Below are 19521 nucleotides of genomic sequence, written 5' to 3'. Positions count from 1 at the left end.
CCAAATAATTCTATAAATTCCTCACCCTATTCCGCACATTTTCTCAAAGAGATAGCTAAAACTCTATCATCAACTTGCATCTTAGTTCATTCTTTACTAGATAATATGTAATGATAACCTTAAGCACGTAACATTAAATAAGTCGAGCAATTAAAAAATATTGCAATGGAAATTGATACTGCCAAAGCTAGGAAAAAAAAAGCATCCGGTTATTAATCCTCAAAAATAGATGGAAATTGATACGTTCCATCTATGAATGCTTCAAAATCATTCATAGATGGAACTAAACAATAACAAAATATATGAAATCAGAGCATCCAGTTATTAATCCTCATAAATAGATAAGAAATATTAGGGAACGGATCGGAACCTACAGAGTCCTCGGCTCCTGCGCCTCCCAGATCGCCTGCACGAGCGCAGCGGTAGCGAGGGCCTCGACACTGTGATTCCTCAGGCAAATGGCGGAGGAGCAGTCCCTGAAGAGCTCAAAGGGGTGATCCGCGATGTCATGATTGAGCCCTAGAATGGAGGCGTCGTTGATGATTTGCAGGTAGGCTCGGAGGTTGTCGATGTTAGAAAATAACCGACACATCAGAAAAACGCAGCGGAAAATAGTTTTGCACTTTTAAAATTTTTCGGAAGCCAAATACATATCACATATGAAAACCGAAAATCAATAAATCAAACCGTTGCCGGCAGATCATTCTCATGTTACTATGCAAAAATTTAATCTAAACAAAACTCTTTATGTTCAGAGATCTTACCGTGGACCAGTTAAGGTCTCTTGATCTACTGTACGGTTGAAACTGAATATGACGAACAGAGATTCCGATGAGCCGCGCACATGCCCGGCCTCTACGCGTATCCAAACGGAATCGGCGACTCGATCAATCTTCGTCTCACGAATAGGATGAGTCATGGACCATCTGGACGGTGCTAGCAATCCTTTCATGATCCATCAGTCGATGAAGAGTAGAGAAGTTGATCGGAGAGAAACACGCGCATGGAAGAGAGATAGGAGAGAAATAGATCTCTAGATGTATATGCATCAAAATCCATTATGCATCTCTTTAATTAATGCATGGCACCTTAATTAAAGTACACCATCCGTACGGCATAATAGGTATACGACCCCTTTTTTTTATTTTTATTCTTAATTCATTCTGTACCCACACATACATACATATAAATCTATATAGAATTTTATTTCATAAAATCTTATCTAATAAGATTTTTCTCTCTCCCCAATAAAATTTAACAATTAAATATTCATGCTTATCCAACTAAATCAAATCTAGTAAAAATCTTATCTTATAAGATATTATGAATATTTAATTATTCTCTAATCCAATTAGAGATAAATATTAATCTCTCCAATATTTAATTAGATCTTATCTAATTTTGATCTTATCCAATAAGATTACTCACTAATATTTAAATCTCATTTAAATATCTTTTATGATTAAATATTATCTACTAATCTAATTAGAGATAAATTTAAATCTTGCGCATAATTTTCTAACTGATTCTGAGATCCTAACTAATTAGGACTATCAGTTATAACCGAATCGAATAATTAAATCTAATTTAATTAAGCAGCTTTCTTTTATTTTCATCGCTTACACTAAACTCTTTAGTGAACGACTCTCATCCAAACGATTCGGGTGCACACAATTCCTAATGTGTGTGACCGCATAAGTTCATTACCATTCGGCAGAGGAGCTCAACATCAAACTCTTTGATGTTTAATTAGAACTCTTCTAATCGATAAATAAGAACAATTCAATTCGAATTATTCATATTCTCTCACCGTCCGTAAGTGACACCTAGCAGTATATCACGGCAATCCAGAATGGTGGTGAAGAATGAACCTTTCCGCTTACAGTTACTGTAATACACTGAACTTTCGCAAATTGTAGAGTTCGAGTGTGTGGAATGATATGTGGATTTATCCTACATGTTCTATATGGCTTGGACAAGTTTTTGAATAAGTTAGAGAGTGATTGGAGGGTTAAAAGGCGAAATTCAGCCTTTTCTGCTTGCTGTACCGGTACAGCCACTATGGTGTACCGGTACACAATGGCAAAACGTGGCAGTAAGGCTAATTTGGTAATTTCACCTCTTGTCCCTATGTACTTGACCCCAGCACAACCCCTGGGACTTGCTGGAGTGTGCTGGAGCTCAGAGGAAGATTCCTCCATATTCTTCTTCTCTCTCTCTAAGATTTTTCTCTCTCTTTACAAAGAAGTCGCTGTTTTGCACCGTTGTCGTCGCCGAGCTCGCTCTTCGCTGTTTGGGAGTGTCGCTGAGCCTTGGTGGACGTGTGAGGGAGTGTTTTGGAGAGCTTTTCGCAGCCCTGGACCAGTAACTCACTGGTTGCAAGCTTGAGAAGGTAATCGGCTCACTTTTTCAATTTTCGGCAATCTATTGGACGAGTTATGTATAGTTTCGGGATTGTTGCTTCTAGTTGCTTTAATCTGAGATTTCAGCAATTAAAGTTGGATTAATTAGCTGTGAATTAACCTCCTTAGACCAGGGTTAAGCTACTTTGAAACTTAATGGAAATATTTAGCTAATTATGAAGCTAGTTCGGAACTATACGAAGTTTACTCGGGCATTTGATGCAGTTTGGAACTTACTTCTTCGCAGCAGGTTCCCAATTCACATTGGGCCTAATTGGTGACCTTGGGAGTTGGGTTAGTAGGTGTTCTGACCCAGGGTAAGCAAGAATTTCAGCTAGAAAACTAAAATTTCTAGATTTCGACTAATATAGCTTGTATACAAGCATCTTGATGCCGTTTCGGTTTTGTTCGCAGCGAGAGGGCATTTGACCCTTGGACCGTCTTTGATAGGCAGTGGAGGGCCTTTTGGAAGCCTAATTTGAGGTATCAAACTAACCCTAAATAGGGAATTAAATTCCTACTTTGCTTTAAGTACGAATTGTACCGAAATTGGACATTTCGGTTATAGTATTGACTCGACTTTCGTACCTTGTTTTCAGCAGCATTGGGGCTTCGTTAAGTCGATTTTGGGACTTCCTTTGGACTGTTTGGAGCTTAGTAATAGGTGGGTAAGTGATGTAGACATCTTTGCAAATCCCTCTACAATAGCTGGTTTATATCGAAAGTAAAGGTTCAATAGTATAGGTTTTATTAATCTATATTTGTTTTGTACTGCAGCTTAAAATGCCTGTGACTCGTTCGCAAGCCGCCGGGGTAGCTAAGGCGGCGAATGCGAAGGAAGTGGGGACCTCCGCTACTTCTGGAGCTAGTGGGATTGTAATACACTGGATCTTAGCAAATTGCAAGATTCGAGTGTTTGATTGGTGTGTGGAGCCTCTCCACAGTTTCTGGAGGGTCGTTGATAGTGTTCCGACCCCTGGCACGCACCCCGAGGATGTTGGTTTGAAGCTTGGTAGCAAAATCCAAAAATTGGATTCATTGGACAGCTCTCGGGTAGCCTGCAGCAGGGCTTGTACCGGAACAAGACTGGCCTTGTACCGGTACAAGGGTTGATGGTTGTACCGGTACAGCCATCGGGCTTGTACCGGTACAGAGCCGCAGACCGCGCGACCCGAGCCTCGGGTTTGCGATTTCGTCGGCCTTGTACCGGTACAAGAGCCCGTGTACCGGTACAAGGAGACAGATTTTGTGGGTTTGGTCTGCAGGGGGGTTTTTCGCGATTGTAGCCTATCTATAACAGCACCCACGCCCCTTAGGGCTTCTTTTGTGCTGGGACCTGAGGAGGAGAAGGTGAGAGGAGCTCTCTCTCCCTTTCTTTGCATTTTTTACCCCTTTGCTTGGTTTTTATTTGGGTTTTCTCTCCTCTTTTTGCATCTTGGTGGCTTCTCCACCATTGTTGAGGGCTTAGAGCTTGGAGAGGAGCTTGTGGCTGAGGAGATCTCCCACCCCACTTGGATTGGAGCTAAGTTTGGAGCTTCTTGAGAGGTTAGAGACTTGATTTCTCCCTTTGATCCTTGATTTGAGGTTTTTGTGAGATTAAACCCTAGAATTGGAATATTAGGGTTTATATTGGGCATTTTGGATCTAGGGCTTTTGAAGCTAGATTGTTTGGATTAGAGGCTTCCATTAGGTTGGATTGGATGAGCCCTAGCTCCATTTTGGAGCTTTAGAGGAGATTTTTGCACTAGAGGTGAGTTTTCTACACCTATGCTTGAATAGCTTAATGATTGAGCTATTGGTTATTCGTATGGTTCGTGTGACGCTTGTTCTTGTACCTCTAGGATACTAGGAGACTAGAGGACACCCTCGTGGGAGCGCACGAGGAGTTTCGTTGTCATCGGTGGGTTTGGCTTCCTTGAAATCGGAGGAAAATTCCTCCGAAGTGGTTAAATGCTTTCATGCTCCTTAAATTCATGCATATTCATGTTTACTAATATTTATGAGAGTTTTTGAATGCTTAGAACTCATATGTTGTGCATCAAGAAAATTTACTCTATGTAGTAGAGAGAGAGAGACAATGTGCTTTGTTAATATGCATGCGANATGCATTCACATGCCTCCTCGCATAAATCACTATAGCCAATCAGTACCGAACATAGACCCATGTCTAGAGTTTAAGTATTAGTACTGTCAAACGGTAGCAATCTATACGTGAAGCAACTATGATGCCTCAGGTCAAAGGAGTACTTCACACAACTGTAGCAATGAACTTGTCACTGGCGAGAATAGAACCATATGACTGTTCAACTAAATAGTCACGCTCAGTGTACTTGTTCTCTAACAAGCACCTGTATGCTTGTTCTAGTGTCCCTACACTAGTGATTTGAGATTCGTCACCTCAATTAGAAACATAGCATACACCGGCCTATCCGGAATATCACCGTCCCTGTAATATTCCTCTGGCTATGAGCATTTAAAGAGTCGACGGAGACGAGCGGCCCCGAGTAATCGGCGCCGCCACCGCCTCCTCCTCCTCCTCCTCCTCCTCTGCCGCCGCCGCCGAGGAGGGCGCACTCGAGCTCGACGAGGTGGCCGGAGAAGGAGAGGGCGGAGCGGGCGAAGATGGGGGCGGGCTCGAGGGACAAGGCGGAGAAGGCAGTGACGAAGCCGGTGGGGAGGAAGGGGTCGTCGTCGTCGTCGCCGCCGCCGTGGTAGCCATGGTCGCTGTGGGTTTGAGGAGGAGGAGGAGGAGGAGGAGGGGGAGAGGGAGAGAAGTGGTTGAAGGGGTGAGGGAGAGAAGGGGTCGATGCAGGGGAGGGATGCAGGGAAGTAGGATCGGGTTGGGTTTCGGTGAGGGTTAGGGTTAGGGTTTTATTAGGGTTCAAAGTAAATTTATTTAATATATAAATAGTAATCGATAAAGATATATATTTTAAAATAATCACCGCTAGAGTATAATTAGATATTAATCAATAGCGGCCATTTCATAATCGCCGTTAATAAATTGTTGCTAAAAGACAATTTTGTTGTAGTGTTATTGCAGTACAATTAGCTTCCTCTATTGGAAAAACCATTCGATTACCTTCTTTTTTCAAAAATCGAAAGAGATCGACATAGATAGAAACCCTAGAAGCACTCTCTTGATCGGGGGGGTCGGGTCGAGTCGGATTGGTACGGATTAGGGCTTGGAGGACTCGCTTGCTCTTCCCCAATCTCTAGATCTTTTTTCCTTGAGAGAAGAATCTCTAGATCTGAAAGTAGTAACTATTCATCTTCTCCTCTTTTAATTTTGCATGTTAGAAATTGTTTGAGGGAGAAGAAAGAACTAATATTGAAGAGAAAAAACTCAGAAACGTATAAATTAGAAAGCACATTAATTACAGGCCATTGAATAGAGAGGAGGGGAAGGGAAAATCTATGAGCAAAAATCAATTCAAAAAAAGGATTAGTGAGAATGGAGGAAAACTTGCCACGTAGCAAATTTATTGGGAATTCATATAGCTTAATAGATGTATAGATGTATAGATAGATATGATAGAGAGGGAAAAATAACAGATATGGAAAGAAGAAGTGTTTCACATAGAATTAAAAATAAATTAAAAAATAGTGAGTTTCACATAGAATCAAAAATAGAATTAAAAAATAGTTAGTCCTCAAAATTAAAAATAGTGAGTTTTACATAGAATTAAAAATAAAATTAAAAAATAGTGGGTCCTCAAATTAAAGAGGTATAGCCACATCAGATTCAGTCATGGGAATAGTGGAGGTATATATAGTCACATCAAATTCAGTCATAGGGATTCATATATAGGTATAGATATAGAGATACTATCAATAACATATATCTTTCCTCCTTAATTAATATTCCAGTTTTATATTGCAATATTTCTAAAGGAGAATATAGTTAATTAATATTCCAGTTTTGTATTGCAATATTTCTGAAGGAGAATGTAGTTTTTATATATTGATTGATGGTCCAGGAACAATATTTATATTAACTATGATTGCTAAATGAAATGCAAAACCCCTGGAAAGGAAACCTCGTCTTGCAATATATATAAGATGAATATAATAATTAACTATTCGTTTTGGAAGGGTGTGCATAGCATGAGTATCTACCTCGATCAAATTCGCTTCAAACACGTATTCTTATCTGTTAGAAAATGATTACTTAGAAATTGCAAATTAACTCAATTAAGCAGGAATTCGAACTTCAACGTACGAGTCTGCAAATGCCAATCCATCAGCAGAACTCCTTTAGAGCAATAACATTATTAAAAAATTTTAAAAAAAACTGAGAGAAAAATCTAGACAGCAATCACATTGGCAAAGGATGTTATGTTACTTCTTCTGTCAGTTTCTTTGTTTGAAATTAAAAATGGAAATGACTTCCGCTAACAGAATTAACACATGAAGGCACAGGAGATGACAGTTTCTCAATCCAAATCAGTATTCCTCATGGCGTACGTTCTTGAATTCCATAAAGAAAGAGAAGATACAACTTGCAGAAAACAAGGAAGAAAGAGTAAAATGTGCTGGGCCGATCAAAGTGGCAGTGCGTGATGTCGGTCAGGATCACTTGTCCACACCGTCCTCAATCTTGTTCTTGCTATCGCTCTCCTCGCCATCCATGTAGCTCTTCCAGTACCAGTGCTGCTTCCACACCCGGTCAGTCATCTCGTCAATGGGCACGTTCTTGGTCTCGGGCAGCAGGAACATGGCAAACAGCGCCATGATGAGGATCCAGCCCGCGAAGAAAAAGAAGATCCCGGCGCGCATATGGCACATCATAGAGAGGAAGGACTGGGCGATAATGAAGGTGAAGAGCATGTTCGAGCTGACCGCAAAGAAAAACCCGGCCGTCCTCGTCTCGAGGGGGAAGGTCTCGCTAGGGATTAACCATCCGAGAGGGCCCCATGACCAAGCGAAGCTCATCACGTAGAGGCATACCATCACCACCACTACGATGGCCAACTGTGGCGAGAGGTTGTTGTTGGTCTTCAAGTACAGCTGCAGGATGACTCCAATTGTAGTCTGCCATTGTTCGAAAGCTCAACAGATCAGGCAGTGAATATCACCCATGAAAATTTTAATCTCTCGCTAGCTCAAGTTACAATATATTTTGTTTAATCAAAAAAAAAAAGTTACAATATATTGTTTCTTTTTCAAATTTTAGAAATTTCTTCAGAAAGTTGTTTACTGAATTCTATTAGATTTAATTGTTTATATTAAATCATGTTTGAGTTTATCATATGATTAGGCCTTGTTGGGTATCGTTTTATTTTCTACTTTCTCAAATAAAATTTCTACACACACAAAAGTATTGGAGTTGAGAGTAAATTATCCCCGATACTTGTATCCAAGATACTTTTCAGACAATAAAAAGTAAAAATATAAAAATAGGTTTTTTTTTTTACTACCAATTTTTTTTATAAAATTGTCATCTATTCATCACTGGGCCTAGATCAACTTCAACTATATAAAATTAATGTTTTTATATATAAAAAAAAAAACAGCAGTGATGTGTTGGTTAGTTTCTTTTTTTTTTAATAATTAAGAAAGAGAGACAATGGATGGCGGGCTGGTGAGTGTAGCAGTTCTAACCTGAGTGATGAACATCTGAACGCACGCTTCGAGCAAGAGCATCCTCCTCCCAACCTTGTCGACGAGGACGATGGAGACAACGGTGGAGAGCACGTTGACCGTCCCAGTGATGACGGCAGATAGCAGGGACCCGTCGTTCTTGAAGCCCATGGTCTGGAAGAGCACCGGCGCGTAGAACATGATGGCGTTGATCCCCGTGAACTGCTGGAAGACCTGCATGAAAATGGCGATGACCAGCTGCGGCCGGCTCGACCGCTTCATCAGGTTCTTGAACGGGCTCTTCACCTTCTGTGCCATCTCGCACGCATACACGATCTCGTCGTACTCGGCGTCGACATTGTCGGTTCCCCTGATCTTCTTGAGCATAGCGAGCCCCTCGTCGAGCTTCTTGCGCTCGATGAGGCTCGTGGGGGTCTCAGTGATCAGGAGCGAGCCGAAGAACAGGATAACCGCCGGGACGCCCGCAAGTCCGAGTGAGAGCCTCCACCCCCATGGGTGCATGTTGGTGGTGAAGTAGTTCACCAGGTTGGCAATGAGGATCCCGATTGTGACGTCGAGCTGGAAGAGGATGTTGAGGGCGCCACGGATTTGAACTGGTGCAATTTCAGACAAGAATAAGGGGACGGCCTGGTTGCCGAAGCCAATGCCGACGCCGAGAAGGATGCGGCCGATGATGAGCATGGCGAGGTCGCGGGCGGCGGCGTTGAGGATGACGCCTACAAGGAAGAAGACGGAGGCGGCCTGCATGGTGAGCTTGCGGCCGAACTTGGTGCAGCTCTTGGAAGCGAAGAAGCTGGAGACAAGGGCAGCCAGGTAGAGCGAGGACGTGAAGAGCTGCAGGTCCTGGTTGTCGTACTTGCAGTAGTTGTCTTCCTTTGCCCCGTGCTTCTTCACGTACACTGCCGGAAAGAATTCCTCCAGGAAGTCGTCCATGGATGTCACCCCTCCTGCAGTCCCAAAAATCAAATTAAATCCCACAAATGATATATTTCTTTTAGACTAGTACACCATCAAGAAATTTTTACAATTTTTTTTTGCACATGGTGGTGGAACAGATTATTTTTTAAAATTTTTATTCAATATATCATGGATTTGATTTCGAGCTTAAATATATAGAAGGATTCAGAAAACCATAGAAAACTCAACTAATAAAAAAGAAGAGAAACATCAAGATGGATTCGGAAAACCCTAGATGGTTCAACAAAGGAAAATAAGAGAAACAGCAATATAATGTTCTTGATGATTCAGAAAACCATGGATATTTCAACTAGAATCTAAAAAGAAAAGCACCAAGATGATGTTCCGTAGGATTAAGAAAAACCTAGATAGTTAGACACACACACAAAAAAGGAAGAAGATATTGAAAAACATTGTTGATTTTACCTGAGATTCCGATGTCGTAGCCGAACATGAGACCTCCGGTGGCGGCGATGATTCCGCAGATCACGACATAAACCGTGATCTTCCCCTCAAACTCCTTCGGCGGCCCATTACCGCTGGACACAACGATGGCAGGCATATTGTCTTCCTTCTATGATCCAAATTATCTGGTATCACCCTTCCCCTTCCCCTATCTCACTCCTAGTTAAAATATATAATATAATATATATATATATATATATATATATATATATATATATATATATNTTAAAATATATAATATAATATATATATATATATATATATATATATATATATATATATATATTTATATTTATATATATATATATATATATTATATTAATAAGAAGTAGAGGAGTGGTAGGGGAGAAAAGGAGATAAAAAAAAAAAGAAAAAGGGAGAGAACGATCCCCTGATAGGGAAGGGCTTAGAATGAAGGGTATGTGTGCATGCATATATAGAGGGGAATAACCTAATAAAGAGCAGATGAGAAAGAGATGGACAAATGGGGTGGTGCGCTGGAATTTCTATAAAAAGTCGGGGCAATAGATAGATATATCAATTAGGATATAAAAAAAAGGATCTGGGGGTTGTAATTTGCTATTTATTGGTAAAGAATTGTGCTTAGTTGTTTCCCAAATGTGTGGAGAGCAATACGAGGAGAGAGAGAGAGAGAGAGAGAGAGAGAGAGAGAGAGAGAGAGGAAGTCACCTACTGGCCTTAAATGGTGGCTATTTATGTGGATAAATATTGTGCACGATTCTTTTGGTGGGTCCAAATAACTTATCAATTATAACACGGGTAACTTATCTTTCAAATCAATAAAAGATAATTAAAAATAGGATAAATTGCAATATATAAGGCGCTAAACTTTGAACAAGTTTTGCTGTTCTCTAGGGTCATGTTTGACTCGAATAAAGACGGGATAAAAATAAATTATCCCTATTATTCCGTGAAATAGAATATTTTTTCAGTTTGAATAATATTATTCACGTTAAATTTTGTTATTTTCTGTTATTCAGAATATAATTTTGGATAAACTCTTCACAATTTTGGTAGAATATTCTAAGATTATAAATTAATTAAAACTAAATTACGTAGACATAAAATATAATATTTTATATATTATAATAAATTAAATTTATATAAAATTAGTAATTATATTATATTAATACATATTATTTATACTTAAGTACTATAATAAATTGTAGTTAAATAATATAATAAATTATATTCATTAAATTTAAGTTTAAGTAGAAATTGAAAGAAATATATTTTTATAATAAATTGTTTTTTATTAACTCATTTTTATAATAAATTATTTTTAACAAAATTTTATAATAAATTATTTTAATTAAGTATTGTAATTAATTATTCTTATAAATTACTTTTATAATAAATTATTTTTATTAAATTATATTTTTTTATCAAATTCAACCATCACTTTTTTCTGTTATTTTATATCAAATTGGGTAAAGTACACTGGAAAGTGATTTGCACAGATTTGGAAATGAGTTCCGACGATTTCGGAACGAATAGAAGTGGACTAGAGCTTCAAGGAGTGAAAATAAAAATTTTTAAAAATTTTAATTTTAGCTACTGGACTTGGGGTCTGAACTTTAACTTGAGGATTCAGACCTTGATACAGTCTAGAATCAAAGTCCAGACTTTGTCGGAGGATTCGGACTTTGGCTGCGAAAATCACAAGATTTGATTATAGGTTTCGGACCTTGAGGTAAGGTCTGGACCTTACCTGTACAGTGTGCGACCTTGGTACGGGTCCGGACCTTGAATGTAGGATCTCCGACCTTGAGCTCGACTACAACAAAATTGCCTTTTAGCGGTAATTTAATAGCGGCGATTCTCAAACGGCCACTGTTACTATTATCTTAGTGTACTTTAGCGACAATTATTTTAAAATACATATTTTTATCGACTAATATTTATATATTAAATATAATCTAACCCAACCTCGACCCTATCCCAACCCCACCCGAACACACCCGCTTCTCTCTATCGCGGCCTGAGTCGCTCGCGAGCCCTAGGATCGCGATCGAGCGACCCATTCTCTCCCTCCCCTTCCCCTCTCTCCAAGCCTGAGCTCTCCCTCTCTCCTTCGCCCCCGATCCCGATCTTCTCAGCCCCGACCTCCGAGCTCGGAGAAGATGCAATTTCATAGCGTCTTCTCTGAGCTCCCATCCCGATCTTCTCGGCCGTCGACGATGTCGCCCTCAGCCTCTGACGACGTCCCTCCGCCGCCACACGCCAACGATGGGGTTGGTGCTCTTCCTCGTCGATCCAAACCCTAGCCGTTGTGAGGTTTAGTGTAAGGGGAGGTAAAGAAGTCGGTTGTTGACGAAGTTTTTATCTCTTAATCTCTCGTGCATTGTGTGTTGCCTCTTGCTCTCTGTTGGGCTGATCTGTTAGTTGCTAGCATTTATTTTTATTTCTGGTGATTTGAGTGGGGATAATCATGTGTTGTGTGTGATTTATGTGGAAAAGAAATGATCTCCTTTGGATTTTATGATTCTGTGGAAATGTAGTTGGTAAGGTTTGTAAATGTTCAGTGATCGAGCTCGAACCTCGGTGTCTAACTATAGAGATTGTAGTTGCGGCTTTGAGTTTAATATAAATAGATGCTTTGCAAATAGGAGGTCTAGATTGTTTTTTGTCATCGATAATAAGCTCATGAGTTATGAAATAGGCACAGCGTATAGTTAATTAGATATTTCATTACTAAAATTGGTAAAAGGCATGTGCAAGATGTTTGATTCTGTACAAACACAATTTGATATCATTGGTTTGGAAAATCTTGTCATTGAGAAGATATATGTTGGTGTCAAATTTATTGAACAAGTACTCCCGAATGGGATTACGCGATTGCGGACCTTAACTATGCATTGGCTTTTCGGGCAAAAGTAAAAAGGGAAAAAAGTGCCTTTTTTACGCATTTGAACTTTATTTTAGTTTGTTTTAGTTCAAGTTCTTTTAGTAGTATTTTTTATGCAAATTTGAAGCTAATATTAACTTCTAATTTAAACTCCTATTTTCAAAACCTAGGAAATCAAATTCAGTTTCTTATTATAGTGACAACGATTAAACATCTGCATGTCAAACACACAACAATTACTTGAAATTAAGCTAAATAATCACTTAAGTGGATAGTGCTTGTGAACTCAGAGTTAAATGATCATGTACTGTTCAATTTTGTAGAAGTGCCAAAAGCAATTGACAAAAAGGACTTGATGAAACCAATCTAATCTCTTCAAAGATCAATCCCTTGACAAACGTGAAAAGAAAAACTCTAATCGAAGTATTTTCATCTAAAATCCAAAGAGTTTTCAAAGCTCACTGACCAAGTCATTCACTTATACTACATTGGCCGTATTAAGTAGGTTGATTTGAATTATCCTTTGTTTTAACACAAGTTGTTTCTGCTTTCTCAACTATACCATTCATTCCTATTGATAATTTAGTCCATAAGCCCTCTTTAACTTTTAATTTATTCCCATAAGTCTATGTTGTTTGTTCACTAGATCATAGCTCATGTTTAACTCTAGGAGCTTGTATTAATTATTGGGTGCTTTGTTTCTTGCTTAGCTGTAGTCACTACAACAGAATTAGGTTATAGGGACACATGTTTGGGACACTTTTGAGTAAGTGTCCCATTTATGCTAAAATTTAAAAAAAATATCTGCTAATGCCTAAATATAAAGCTCAATTCAATCAAAAATAAAAGATTACTCTACTCAACCCACCACACCCAGTCCATTTGGCCCGATTACAAACAGAAAAGAAAAAAAAAAGAAAAATCAATTGCCATCTTTTCTTCTCTTTTCACTTAATCCACTGAAATTCTAGACGAAGAGCCTTTCCTGTCGTCCTCCTCCGCCACCGCAGCCAACGAGATAGAGTTTCGGCGGTTGCTAAATGCTTAAATAAGTGTTGGTAAATTAGCAGCACTCTTTTAGGTTATAGCGACACTCTTTAACTGTCACTATATACCTAGCGACCCCACATATAGCAACACTTTTTAAAAGTGTCGGTAATTTTAGCTAGCAGCACTTTTTTGACGTGTACCTACATTTAAAAGTGTCGCTATAGACCGTTTTTGTTGTAGTGAGTGTGTTTTTATAGTGTGCATTTAATTTAGCTACTTTGATATTCCTTTTCAGCTTTTCATGTTATCACTAAAAGATAATCAATCTAGTGCTGTCACTACCCTCGGCTGGGGTGCTAGTGACTTGACAACTACTACCAAGTCTTTGATCTTGTGTTATGCTTTCCTTTATTCTAAATTTATGAATGGGATAGCCAAATTGTAAATTGTGATAGGTTTGGAAGGACGTTGATGGTGTTTTGACTTGTGATCCTAACATCTACACAAATGCGAAGCCTGTGCCGTATTTGACATTCGAAGAGGCAGCTAAACTTGCTTATTTTGGTGAACAGGCATGTTTGTTAGCTAAACTTGCTTATTTTGATGCACAGGCATGTTTGTCTTTTACTTATTCATTTTACTTTCTAAATTGGTTGTTATGTTTTTCCCTCTTCTCGTGGAGATTCAGCAAAAGCAAATAGTTATTATATTCCACTGCCTTCAATTGATTACTTTACAGCAGGGAACATTAAATAGAATATGATCCATAGAGTCAAAGCAAGGGGACAAGCGCTTTTCATGTTTTTTTTCATGGTTCCTGCTTTTCATGTTCTTTTATATTGTTCCATATACATTAGAATTATGAAGGAAAATTTGATAGGATGGTCATAAGAACATGAATCCCCTATGGTTCTCATTGTTGGCAATTAGCAGGATGATTCTTTCTTTCTTTCTTTGTATCTTGTTCTGACAAAAAAAAGCTAATATATAAAAATAGAAAGATATATGGTAGATAAATTGAAAAGAAAGAACACAGTAAAGTAAACTAATCTTATTTATGAGTAACTTCTAGCTCCAACATTTCCTGCCAATATCAATTCCATGGTATAATGTATAATCATTATCTGTAAGTTCTCCACCACAAATCAACTGCTAAAATATGTAAATTGAACATTTTCTACATGTTTTATGTAAAATATTAATTAGACAATATACTTTATAATAAACATGGCTTAGATAATATAATTATCGGGGCACATCCAGGGGGTTTTATGTATATTTTAGCCTTCATTTTCTCTTTCTTCGACGGCCTTATTTACTAACATTAACATTCATTAAAGACTGTTCATGTTGACGGCCTATCTGGTGCGTCTACCGTCGTATTTACTTTTACCGTTAACCGTGGAATTACCTAGGCGGTATTTCTGTTTGTGCCTAGTTTGTGTGTATCTCTTTCATAGTCTTCATTTTCTCTTTTGATTTTTCTCATTTAGCTCCTTTTCGTAATCTTATGTGCCTAGTTTGTGTGTATCTTGAGTCAAAAGTATATTTCTGTTTTTTTTAAAAAATAATTACTTTGTTCCTTTTCAAAAATTGTCTCATTGTTCTGATTCCTTGTTCAATGTTCTATGTTCTTTTGTAATTGTAAATTTTTAGATTCGAATCAGCAAAAAGAATAAGAAAGAGAGCTACCAGGAAGAGTTAGAAGAGCATATTATCTCACTTATTGCATCATTATTTGGTAAGAAGGCAAGTAAATTCCAGATCTTCATTTCTGTCATTTTTAATCTGACTGCAGACTGTTGAATCATTAATGGTATGGTTTTTGGCATTGTTTCTTAGGTGGCATTGTAAAAGGTTCAAGAAGGGATAGATTGTTGAGCAAATTTGTGGAAAATGAATGTGAAAAAATTGATCGTCTGATGGAACTTTACATGAGGTAATGGAATGGCAATTTTTGAGATTCGATACCGAATTGTCATGTATTTCTAGATGTTGTTGTAATTGAGATCCTTCACACCGTTCTTCAATTTGCAGGTATTCAAACAGAGTAAAAGCTAAGACTGTGTAACACACTGGACCTTTGCAAATTGCGAGGTTCGAGTGTTTGATCTGTGTGTCGAGCTTTTTCAGACTTTCTGGAAGGTCGTAGACAGTGTTCCGACCTATGGCTCGCATCCCGAGAATTGTGGTTTTAAGCTTGATACCAAAATCCAAAAATTGGATTCATATCTCCTTTTCTAGATCAGTGAATGGAGATCCTTCGAAGTTTGGTTCGAGTTTCAGGAGTTTGAAGTTCCTAGTTGGGAGTTGGTTCGTATTTGGGTTCGAGGTTGCCACTTCCTCGGAAGTTTCCACGTTTTCTCTCGTTTTCTCTCCCAAATTAGAGAATTTTTGGGTTGGCTTTAGTTTCTTTAGGTTCCCCCTCTCACACTTCCGAGGGAATGGAGAGGAGAATGACGTCCACTCGAGACCCCTTCGGAGTACCCGCACCCACTACTATATTCTTCGGGGGTTAACGCTTTTTGGGGGACGTCAAGTTTGACGAGTTTTAGTCGGAGGAACATGGCCATGTGCCCAAGAACATGGCCATGTTCCGGCTGCTTTAACGTTTGGGCTCCGAGCCCAGCGCCCCAGACGCCGAGACATGGCCATGTTCAGGCTACCGACATGGCCATGTTGGTAGTTGGAACATGGCCATGTTCTGGTTGGAACAAGGCCATGTTCGAGATGACGTCCGATTGGGCTCTCGACAGGTNAACTTGAGGCAGCGCAGATGGTTGGAGCTACTCAAGGATTATGACTTGACTATTCTTTACCACCCGGGCAAGGCTAACGTGGTGGCAGATGCACTAAGTCGGAAATCGACTGAGAACTTAGCGATGCTTGTGGTTACTCAACCGCCGTTGATCGAGCAGATGAAGCGGTTGGAGTTGGAGGTGGTGGCTCCTGATACACCTTTAAGACTGATGACTTTGGTGGTGCAACCTATACTTTTGGAAAGGATTAAAGAAAAGCAAGCTTCCGACTCGGAGTTGCAAAAGGTTCGAACTAAGATGGTTGATGGTTGCACCGGTGACTTCACTTTAGACGGTAATGGATTGATGCGTTTTCGTGGGCGGATCTGTGTACCCGCGGATTCGAGAATTAAAGAGGATATTCTTCAAGAAGCGCACCGGGCGCCCTATGCTATACATCCGGGTGGCACCAAAATGTATAAGGACTTAAAGTTGCTCTATTGGTGGCCTGGGATGAAAAAGGATGTTGGCGAGTTTGTTGCTAGATACTTAACTTGCCAACAAGTGAAGGCAGAGCACCGAGTTCCCGCGGGGAAGCTTCAGAGTTTGCCTATTCCAGTGTGGAAGTGGGAGAAGATCACCATGGACTTTGTGACAGGATTGCCACGCTCACAGGCGGGGCATGACGCTATTTGGGTGATCGTGGATAGGTTGACGAAGTCGGCGCACTTCGTGCCTATTCATACTACTTGGACCGGAGAGAAGCTCGCACAAGTGTACCTTGATGAGATTGTGCGACTTCACGGAGTGCCTACATCCATTGTTTCGGATCGAGACACCCGCTTTGTCTCTCACTTTTGGAGGAGTCTGCAGGACGCCTTAGGCACTCGATTAGATTTTAGTACAGCATTCCACCCGCAGAGTGATGGACAGTCGGAGCGTACGATACAGACTCTCGAGGACATGCTTCGAGCTTGCGTGATTGACTTCCAGGGAGGATGGTCGCAGCATCTATCGATGGCAGAGTTTGCTTATAACAACAGTTATCAGGCAAGCATCAAGATGGCACCGTTCGAGGCACTCTATGGACGGAAGTATAGGTCGCCGCTTCATTGGAGTGAAGTTAGCGAGAGATTGGCTTTAGGCCCAGATGTGCTCCAGGAAGCAGAAGACAAGGTTCGCATTGCTCGGGAGCGATTGTTGACAGCCCAGAGTAGGCAGAGGAGTTATGCTGACAGGCGGCGACAAGACTTGGAGTTTCAGGTTGGAGATCATGTCTTCTTGAAAGTCTCGCCGACTCGAGGAATTAGACGATTTGGAATCCGGGGCAAGTTGAGCCCCCGATATATTGGACCGTATGAGGTTTTGGAGCGTGTAGGCCCGGTAGCGTATAGGCTTGCCCTACCGCCGAACCTATCGGGTGTACACAATGTATTCCATGCATCGGTCCTTCGGAAGTACATCCACGACCCGGCTCATGTATTGGATGCTACACCTATGGAGCTGCGGGAGGATTTGAGCTTTGAGGAGCAACCTTTGAGAATTTTGGCTCGCGAGGTGAAGAGATTGCGAAACCGGGAAATTCCCTTCGTGAAGGTGCTTTGGAGCAACCACGACGAGCGCGAGGCCACTTGGGAGTTAGAGAGCGCACTGCGGGAGCGCTATCCCCATCTTTTTCATATGGAGGCTTGAGGTACCTTGTTTGTTTTGAGTTTCGCGGACGAAACTCCTTTTTAGGAGGGGTGAATGTAACACACTGGACCTTTGCAAATTGCGAGGTTTGAGTGTTTGATCTGTGTGTCGAGCTTTTTCAGACTTTCTGGAAGGTCGTAGACAGTGTTCCGACCTATGGCTAGCATCCCGAGAATTGTGGTTTTAAGCTTGGTACCAAAATCCAAAAATTGGATTCATTGGACAGCTCTCGAGTTAGCCTGCAGCAGAGCTTGTACCGGAACAAGGTTGGTCTTGTACCGGTACAAGGTTGATGGTTGTACCGGTACAGCCATCGGGCTTGTACCGGTACAGAGCCGCAGACCCCGCGACCCGAGCCTCGGGTTTGCAATTTCGTCGGCCTTGTACCGGTACAAGAACCCGTGTACCGGTACAAGGAGGCTGATTTTGAGCAGTTTGAACTGCAGGGGGTTTTTCGCAATTGGGGGCTTCTTATATCATCACCCACGCCCATGAGGCTTCCCCTGAGCTCACCTGCAGCAAGAGGAGAGGTAAGGGAGCCTCCACACTCTCCCCCTTGGATTTCTTTGATTTCGGTTGGGTTTTTAAGAGATTAAACCCTCTCTTTTGCTCTCTTTTGCAACTTTGAAGGCTCCTTCACCGTTGGAGCTTGGGTTTATGCTTGGTTGAGGGTTGATCCTTGAAGTTTGAGGACTTTGAGCTTGGTTTGAAGCTTCCTAGAGGTAAGTGACTAGATCTTTTCCTCTAGATTTGAATTTTGGAGGTTTCTTTGAGATGAAACCCTAGATTTGATACTTAGGGCTTATATTTGGGCATTTTTGATCTAGGGCTTTTGGACCTAAATTAGTTGGTTTAGAACCTTTCTTGGGCTTGGATTGGAAGGGATTTAGCTCTCTTTTGGAGCTTGAGAGAGATTTTTCACTCATTGGGTGAGTTTTAGCCCTTTTGTTAAATTTGTTAAAGTTTGATCTTATAGTTGATCGTAATGCCCGTGTATCTTGTCGCTCAATACCTTTAGGGTATTTTGAGACTCGGGGACAACTTTGTTCGGCGAATCGAGACCCTACGCGACGGTTCGGTGGGTTTGACCTAGCCTACATATGAGAAATTCTCATATATGGTTATATATGTTCCGTAAATTGAAAAAGCATGCATGTTCATACTAAATGTATTTATTATGATTTTTAGAATGCTTAAATGCATATGTTATATATATAGTAAAATTTTGGACCTCTATGTAGTAGAGAGTTGCTTGGGAGATCTTTGGTTGCATTTAGCATTCTTTATGAGACTTGGTTTCATGCTTCTATAGTATAAATGAGTTCGGATTCATGCATTTAAAGTTGAGTTTACTTGTGACATGAAAGATGACAAGATTGCCATTTAGAAGGTATGTGAACTAGAGAGCTAATGTCATCAAGCGGTATTGAGCTCGGGACATGTAAGAACCTAGCAGATAGGGCCATTAAGGGATTTGGAATACATGTTGAACATCAAATTGCCTAAGTGTCATCAAGGGGCACTAGGCGTAGCAAATATTGAAACTTCACATTGTGACTTAAACTAGATCTTCGGGATGCTAGTGACCATATCATGTTAGAGACATGAGGATCGGATATTTGAGACTTGGACTATGCTTGCTTGCCATTTGTGCTCATTCGCACATGCTTGTGAGGGTCGCTCCCTACAAGCCGGCACTCCGGAGTTAGCCTACGCGACTTATGTTCGCTCGTGCGGTATTGAGAAGCCTACGGGGTCGAGTGGGACAGACACATCCCAAGAGTAGGGATGTTGGGCTACCACA

The 19521-nt window shown here is 40.4% G+C and overlaps 2 protein-coding genes and 1 long non-coding RNA gene across 3 annotated transcripts in view; 2 read left to right on the top strand and 1 right to left on the bottom strand.

Annotated features, from left to right (window-relative positions):
• LOC109712867 lies at positions 3586-4081 on the top strand. Its single transcript, XR_002216990.1, has 3 exons — positions 3586-3752; positions 3871-3947; positions 4051-4081. It is a non-coding gene; the product is annotated as an uncharacterized LOC109712867 (long non-coding RNA).
• LOC109712863 (sugar transport protein 8-like) lies at positions 6835-9608 on the bottom strand. Its single transcript, XM_020236655.1, has 3 exons — positions 9390-9608; positions 8007-8953; positions 6835-7436 (listed from the first exon to the last, which is right to left on the bottom strand). Exons 1-3 carry the CDS (start codon positions 9523-9525, stop codon positions 6978-6980), a joined length of 1542 nt encoding a protein of 513 aa, XP_020092244.1. The 5' UTR covers positions 9526-9608; the 3' UTR covers positions 6835-6977.
• Positions 12162-19521, top strand: part of LOC109712820 — a 69452-nt gene continuing 62092 nt past the window's right edge. The window contains exons 1-4 of the mRNA XM_020236587.1: positions 12162-12263; positions 13743-13859; positions 14944-15028; positions 15130-15226. Coding sequence (XP_020092176.1) covers positions 12162-12263; positions 13743-13859; positions 14944-15028; positions 15130-15226 — 401 coding nt within the window. The remainder of the gene's footprint in view (positions 12264-13742; positions 13860-14943; positions 15029-15129; positions 15227-19521) is intronic.

The sequence above is a fragment of the Ananas comosus genome, linkage group 7 (genome assembly GCF_001540865.1).
Source record: "Ananas comosus cultivar F153 linkage group 7, ASM154086v1, whole genome shotgun sequence".
Taxonomy (NCBI): Eukaryota; Viridiplantae; Streptophyta; class Magnoliopsida; order Poales; family Bromeliaceae; genus Ananas; species Ananas comosus.
Note: the sequence above shows the minus strand (reverse complement) of the source record. Positions and strands in the feature narration are given on the sequence as shown.